The sequence below is a fragment of the Lolium rigidum genome, unplaced genomic scaffold, assembly GCF_022539505.1.
Source record: "Lolium rigidum isolate FL_2022 unplaced genomic scaffold, APGP_CSIRO_Lrig_0.1 contig_67350_1, whole genome shotgun sequence".
Lineage (NCBI taxonomy): Eukaryota > Viridiplantae > Streptophyta > Magnoliopsida > Poales > Poaceae > Lolium > Lolium rigidum.
Genome location: NW_025901321.1, coordinates 1 through 8,169, shown reverse-complemented (window position 1 = coordinate 8,169; position 8,169 = coordinate 1). Strand labels below are relative to the sequence as shown.

The window sequence follows — 8,169 nt, the reverse complement described above, 5'->3', positions numbered from 1 at the left end:
GTGATGTATTTATTGTGCAATAAGATATGTCATCATTTTACATCGATCAAATAAATTTACCAAATATGATCCACATTTTCAGTGTTTGAGATAGAAGCGGCTTGGAAGAAGCCGAAACTATTCAATACATATAGAAAATACGAACTGATGTTAAAATTTGAAGATAGCAGCAACCAGGGGTTAACAGTGCATATATCTACTCTTTTGCTCTGTGGGCACCCACGCCCAAAGCAAACACCAACTATTAACATGAGCTACAAGATCAATTAAGTTAAAGTAGGGCTCTGCTGTTGTGTGGCTTCATTAAGTTAAAGTCGGGCTCGTCTTAAGCCTACCGTCAATGATACAAGATCAATCACATACAATATCTTCTTAGAGTCATGAACATTTAAGAAAAAAAAGATAACATACTAAATGTACAATGGATTACTGAAGCCTCAGAACAATCTGCCCTCTTCCCAATAGTATAACCAAAAGAGTACACTCAAGCATCAGAAAAATTTGTACAATGTTTCCTCCCATGTTTTAAGTGGTTCATCTAAAAGAATACAGTAAAACAATAGGCAGAATTGCAAGTTACCATTTCCGGTAATATGATATTGAAAACAAAGGTGAGGAAGAAATACCTTTAGGGTCCTAACTATAGTACACTAGTCTTATTACATACTACCGTCATTCCAATAAATTAGTCTTATAGTAGTTTAGAAGTTAAACTATATATGTAATGTTTGACCGATTTTATAAAATAAATTACTAATACAATATAATCAATATCGTTAAATACACCATGAAATGCGTTTTCATATGGTACTTATATAATATTAAGGTTGGTAATTATTTTTTTACTTAAAGTTTAGACAAAATTTACATGAATCGATTTAAAAAACTGTAAGACTTTTTTTAGAACACAGTACAACCAGACGCTCACAAACACGCATGTACACTCGCCTCTATGAACGCATGCACGCACACCCTACCTCTATGAGCACCTCCGAGGGACCGAACTGGCATATCTTGAGGTTGACGAAGTCACCACTTGCGCCTCGCTGTTGACGGGCACATCACCTACCACTGAAAGCATAGCGCCGGTTAAATCCTGAAATTAATCTAGATAAATGCAAACACTCATACCAAATCTAGAACTTAAACCTGAGTTTTCAGCATAAAAAAACCTAACCACAAGAGCCAAGCTCAGTTGCAACTATAAGACTTATTCATCGTGACATAGGAAGGCTTGTAAGCTTACTTTATTATTTCTTAGATTAATTGTTGGTGTCATTTTACCCTGTCGCTGTGATGATTCTCCACCGCTGCACAACCTTAGTCCTGTTCAGCTCAGCTTAATTAGCTAGCCAATTATCTTTTTTTTTTCTTTTGTGTGAGAGAGAAGCTAGCCAATAATTGAGCAAAGATTAACGAGTGCCAGAGTCATGGGAGAAAAAACCCTGGGAACCCGGAAACACTGACAATTTAGCAATAAACTAATCTCAGCTACCTCCTCAACGAAAGCAAAGGGGAGATGCAGCTCGAATCCTGAGGCATGGAGATCCACCGGCTTTCGGCTATAAAAAGACCCCTCGACACCGCAGGACCACTCCACCAGCATCATCACCTTCCTCTCGGTCGAGCTCGAGCCTCCTCGTCACCGCACCACTTGTCCCCTGGCTGCTCGCTTGATTCTGCCAGCACGATCGAGCACGTGATATTCAACTAGACATGGACACGGTGCTGCCGGAGACCGCGGCGGAGGCCGGCAAGCAGGGCGCCACCCTGACGGACGCCTGGGACTACAAGGGCCGCCCCGCCGCCCGCGCCTCTACCGGCGGGTGGGGGTGCGCCGCCATGATCCTGGGCGCGGAGCTGTTCGAGCGGATGACCACGCTGGGCATCGCCGTAAACCTGGTGCCGTACATGACCGGCACCATGCACCTCGGCAGCGCCGCCGCCGCCAACACCGTCACCAACTTCATCGGCACCTCCTTCATGCTCTGCCTCCTCGGCGGCTTCATCGCCGACACCTACCTCGGCCGCTACCTCACCATCGCCGTCTTCTGCGCCGTCCAATCAGCCGTACGTCACGTTACCACCCCGCTCGATCGACATGCTGCTTTGTATACATGGCATCCATAGGTGTAACTAGTACTGACTTGTCTTGTGTATGCCGATGCAGGGCGTCATGGTGCTGACGATCTCGACGGTGGCGCCAACGCTGCGGCCGGCGCCGTGCGGAGATGTAACAGGGCAGAGCGCCGGCTGCGTGCCGGCAAACGGGACGCAGCTCGGGGTGCTGTACCTGGGGCTGTACATGACGGCACTGGGCACGGGCGGGCTCAAGTCGAGCGTGTCCGGCTTCGGATCGGACCAGTTCGACGACTCCGACGACAGCGAGCGCAAGAAGATGACGCGCTTCTTCAACTGGTTCTACTTCTTCGTCAGCATCGGCGCGCTGCTCGCCGTCACCGTGCTGGTCTACGTGCAGGACAACGTCGGACGCCGCTACGGCTACGGCATCTGCGCCGTCGGCATCCTCGCCGGCCTCGGCGTGTTCCTGTCCGGCACCCGGAAATACCGGTTCAAGAAGCTCGTGGGGAGCCCGCTGACGCAGGTCGCCGCCGTGACGGCCGCGGCGTGGAGCAAGCGTGCCCTGCAGCTGCCGTCCGACCCGAGCATGCTCTACGACGTCGACGACGCCGCCGCAGCCGGTGCGGACCTCAAGGGCAAGCTCAAGCTACCCCACAGCAAGGAGTGCCGGTAAGCAATCCATCGAGATCATCCTTAGTCTACCGCACAGTATATATCCTGCACTTCCTGTTCTTAAGTTCGCTAGAACTCAACTTCTTCTCAGAGTAACTCACTAACCACTGGACATTTTTTAATTAGATTTGGATCCGTCCGAAAATTAAATTAGCTGGCGTTTATGACCTGTACGGTATACATGGTAGTAGCAGGCCAGGTTGTAGGAAATTTAAACTGAGATTTGAAGCTAGCATCCGTGAGAGCTCATCATTTGGTGGCATGGTCCACTGCAACATTCCAAGCCCCAATTGCACATCTATCACCCGCCAAATAATTAAAATTCTCCTTTTTTGCGTGTGCCAAAACCAACTCTCTCCTTGTCTCCTTGCTCCAAAAAATAAAACTATGGCTCTCTAGGTAGCTGGTCACTAGTAGTCCAGGATCACCAATTCACCATACATGCATGCACATAGACGTAGATAAATGCAAAACTGTATAGTACAGTGTATGTCATATATCCTGTTTCATGTTATCCTGTACTCTGTACTTCTGTAGTCTGTACCTCCGCAGGCTTGAACGCTGCATGCATGCAAGTTTAGTTGAAGTAGTAAAGTACTTGCACAATTAGAGCAAATGCTTAATTTTGCAATGCAGTAGCGGTTTAGACATATTATGTTTTATATTACTTCGAGTTATGATCAAACTCAAACTTTGCAAACTTTGAAGAATCATAAAAAAAAAAGTAAAGTATTGATACCTACCAAATCAAATGAACTATTAGACTCTTTATGCAATATAGTTTCATAATATATATATATATATTATATAATAAATGAAATGTTTTAACATCAAAAGAAAATATAATGAGAGCAAAATCTAGATTGCACATAGGCGAAAACCCAAAAGAAAATGGAAAAGAAAGAAAGCAAATACCCCACTAAGCATTCAGAGACTCGCAACAACAATAGCACTACCAGTGATGACGATGCCTGAATGCCTCAAGCTGAAAAAAAAATTCTCCAAATGCCTACAGGAAGATAACAGTACACAAACACTATCATCGTTGGGCAGCATGGTTAGATCCCGAGTTTTCACCCTAGAGAAGGTCCAAGCTCTATTATATACATTTAATATAATATAGTGTTGATATTTTTTATACATAATTGATCAAATATTGCAAAGCTTGACTTCGACCGAACTTATATGCGGTGTAACATGGAACGGAGAGGTACAACATAACAAATTAACAAGTGGGTAGGCGGCCAATTATGACTAAATTTGGGCGCGCGATTGATTGAGTTGGCATCGGTCCAACATGACAAATATGACGTGGACGCGATGTTTACTAGCGTACAGCGACAATGCGCACAGTATACTGTACATCGTGTCTGACACTGAGATCTGTAGCCATATATGGCCCATAGGATGGTGCCATGAGAACAACTGAATAAGATTGTGGAGTGTGCTAGCTCGACATCCCTGTGGTGTGGAAATCTAGCCGGGCGTGACGGGATTAATGGGAACATCCGATTGAGTTCCAGCGTCCAAGCGTGTAGCTATCAGCCAGATAAGGCCGGTGATGTATATATATATATATATATTGGTTTTCCCACCAAGAACCATTAAAAAGAGGGAGAAAGAAACCATGACATAATATACCTTCTGATGTTATCTGGGGTACTTTCTCCTTCCAAATTATAAAATGTTTTAGATACCTTGTCCTCCACAAAAGTTGAAGGAGTAAGTTAAGCCTAGACCTCCTAACGTATCGGGATATCATAGCCGTTCATATGCCAAAATTTGAAGGTGCGGGAACATTGAAACAAAAGTCAGGTCTTTAATGTGAATTACATATAAACTAATAAGTAAATAGATACTGTAAAATGCATTTAGATAGATGCGATGTAGAAAAAGTCAAACATTTTATAATTCGAAATTGGCTGATGACACTTATCAGATCAAAATTTAGGGAAGTGTCCGAGTGTAAGAGGCTGCAGGCTGCAGGCTGCAGCCTCTGAACTGCACGAGATGGTAAGGCTATCTTTGGCTGGCTCCCTGAAAGAGAAAGATGCAGTGCATCGACCGGCCGACAAATCCAGAGCCAGCTAGTCATTCGCCCCAGCGATCAGTTTGTCTTAGCATAAACAAGTTGCCAAGTAGCTCCTCCATGGAAACCTTGGTCGTTAATTTCTCGCCGGACGGCTGGTTCGGTTTGCACCGGTTCACGGGCTCAATGACACGCCCAAGGGTGTTACTCGCAGCTCTCAATCACTCTTTGCAATCATATTCACATATAGTCCACGGGGCGCTGTCACGGCTGTTCGTGCTCACGAGTAGCCTACTGAACTAGTCGTAAAGTGACGAGAACGACGTGCGGAAAGTAGATTCTCTTTTGACTCATTGCGTCAGCACATTTGTTAAATTCTTCTTGGACGATGTTCAATATGGGTACGGCTAATTCTCACCTGACTATTGCTATGATCTTGGTTGCAACACATGTTACAACTCATTGCTAGCACGAATCACGACATACTCCTATGATCTGGAAGTTGATTGATAGTTATACCAATTCTTGCAGTGATATGAGTATGGTGGCTAATGAATTGCGATGTGTATATGCAGATTCCTCGACCATGCCGCGGTCATCGACCGTGAGTCGCCGGCGGCTAAGAGCAAGTGGATGCTATGCACGCGGACAGACGTGGAGGAGGTAAAGCAGGTGGTGCGCATGCTGCCCATCTGGGCGACCACGATCATGTTCTGGACGATCCACGCGCAGATGACCACCTTCGCCGTCGAGCAGGCCTCTGTCATGGACCGTGCCATCGGTGGCTCGGGCTTCCTCATCCCCGCCGGCTCCCTCACCGTCTTCCTCATCGGCTCCATTCTCCTAACTGTGCCCCTCTACGACCGCCTTGTGGCCCCTATAGCACGCCGGATCACGGGCAACCCACAGGGGCTCTCCCCCCTACAGCGTGTCTTCGTCGGCTTGTTCCTCTCCATCACCGGCATGGCCGCCGCCGCGCTCATCGAGCGCCATCGGCTCACCTCATCGGCACACGGGGACATGCTCACCGTGTTCCTGCTCATGCCCCAGTTCCTTCTTGTCGGCGCCGGCGAGGCCTTCACGTACATGGGCCAGCTCGCCTTCTTCTTGCGCGAGTGCCCCAAGGGGATGAAGACCATGAGCACGGGGTTGTTCCTCAGCACGTGCGCGCTCGGCTTCTTCTTCAGCACCCTCATTGTAACCATCGTGCATAAGGTCACCGGCCACGGGACGCGGGGAGGCGGCTGGCTCGCCAACAACATCAATGATGGTAGGCTCGATTACTTCTACTGGTTGCTTGCTGTGATGAGCGCCATCAACCTCTGCTTCTTCACTGTTGCGGCTAGGGGGTATGTGTACAAGGACAAGCGCCTTGCAGATGCCGGCATCGAGCTTGCTGACGAGGAGGCCATGGTCGTTGGCCACTGAGGATAATCCTGCATGCTTACATCGTTGTATACATATGTAACCTTTTTATTTTTCTTTTTATCGTTAAACACGTCTTGCTAACCCCCCAATTATAAATATGCGAAATGCGTTGTACGGTCGTCAGCACCTACTTTTTTTCCTAAGGAAACTTCTGACTTTTCTTTGATACTAGAATGTGCAAAGTAACCTTATCTCATGTCAAAATCACTTGACAATTTACTAGGTCCAAACTCTATGTCTATGAACAATTGCGAGGATTAAAATTAGTGAAGAAGGAGCAAATGGAGGTGGCAAATGTGTAGTCAATTGTAAGTGGAATTGCATCTAAATGGTGTTGGTGGCCTCGGCATAAAAGACTTTGTTTGCTTTTCGCAGAGCTCTATGGCTCCGGTGGCTCTGGCACCAATGGGGAGACAGTAAGGGAATGTGGAGAGGCACTGAGGTGCCGCGCGACTCGGTGGATATGAAGCCTTTCTCTACTTGCACTCAGATTTAGCTTGGCAAGAAGTGCAGGTTTTGGACCGATTAGTAGCTCGATGGGATCATTCCCTACCACATTGCGCCTCTTATTTCCCCCTAGATAGAGGGAAAAACTTATCTGTCAAAGAGTCTCTTGTTGACTGCAGATGGATGGAGGGCCTTGGGACAATGGCCTCTTCTAAGTAGCTAGACCAGTTTTTCTTCCTTCGGCTGCAAATCCAAAGTGTCCGCCTCTTAGATAGCCCAAACATCAATCGTTGGTCTCTCACTGAAACGGCTGCTATTTGTAAAAAAATGTTTATGTTTTTCAATTCAAGATGAGAATCCCTTTTCTGAACTCAATCAAGCATGGAAGATTCATGTTTAACCCAAAATTAAGTCCCACTGCTTGCTTTGCTTCAACACACGCTATGGACAGCTGATAGATCACACATGCATGGATTGCCAAACCAGAACTGTCATTTTTGTGATCAAGTGCAGGAATATGCAACTCATATCTTGATGTTTTGCACCTTTGTGAAAGAGGTGTGTCACTCCTTTTCGCATGATTTTTGGTTCCTATGCTACCCTATTCTTCTTGGTGGAGCAAGATATCGATGTTGCAAAAGGAAAAACTTTCTACGAAGCAGTCCACTGCTCTTGTGTACAATGTTTGGAACCTCTAGACAGAGCGCAACATGTGATTTTTTGAGTACAAGGTTTCTACGTAGTCGGTGGTTGTGATTTTAGCAAGATATGGGCCAATTCCTTTTGAGCTAGCTTGCAAGGTTTAGGCCTTCCTATATTTTTCTCTGCAACTAGTATGCACTGTATAATTTCCCTCTTCTGAATGAAATCGGTAGAGCTCCTTCCTTGACCCGTAAAAAAATATTAGAATTAGTTGCCATAAAAGTAAACTTTCTAGCAAGGCTACAAATTTTATTTGGGTGAAAGTGCATGGAGCCTCATGTGTGGTTTTGGTAATTAATGAAAATTCCTATGAACTAGTGTTATCATTCGGATTTTCTTGTCCATAGCCAATCCATGAAACATATGTTGGCTTCAAGGTTGAAATAAAAAGAAAGTTAAAAATATCAAGTGTTAACCAAGGCCTTATTCAAGGAGTGATCCGAAGATTGGTCATGAGAAGAGTTGAGCCTATGGCAAGTATGTCTTGAAGAAGAATGAGTGATCTCCTATGTGTATCTTCAATACATCGACATGACGAAGAAATAAAAAATGAAGTGCAAATTAAAGATGAGCTATCTAGAAGAGATCATATGCTTGATGTTTTCCGTCCAGATGGTGATCATGGTTACCTGAAGATAGTCCTAAAGAGTGTATCTCCCATAGTGAAGTATGGGGGAGCAATCTACAAGACTTCATAGAGGAAGCACAATCGAGAAAGGCGTTTCATCTTGATGTAGTCAAGATCGTCATCATCTGCATCAAGTGGAATACACAAGTTTAAGGTTTTTCTTGATAGGCTTTCTCTTTTG

The 8,169-nt window shown here is 45.6% G+C and overlaps 1 protein-coding gene across 1 annotated transcript; it reads left to right on the top strand.

The window, feature by feature from the left end:
- The first annotated feature begins 1,545 nt into the window (after positions 1–1,545).
- LOC124682075 (protein NRT1/ PTR FAMILY 6.3-like) lies at positions 1,546–6,379 on the top strand. The gene is made up of 3 exons (XM_047216828.1): positions 1,546–2,070; positions 2,171–2,751; positions 5,359–6,379. Exons 1-3 carry the CDS (start codon positions 1,717–1,719, stop codon positions 6,209–6,211), a joined length of 1,788 nt encoding a protein of 595 aa, XP_047072784.1. The 5' UTR covers positions 1,546–1,716; the 3' UTR covers positions 6,212–6,379.
- Positions 6,380–8,169: the final 1,790 nt, after the last annotated feature.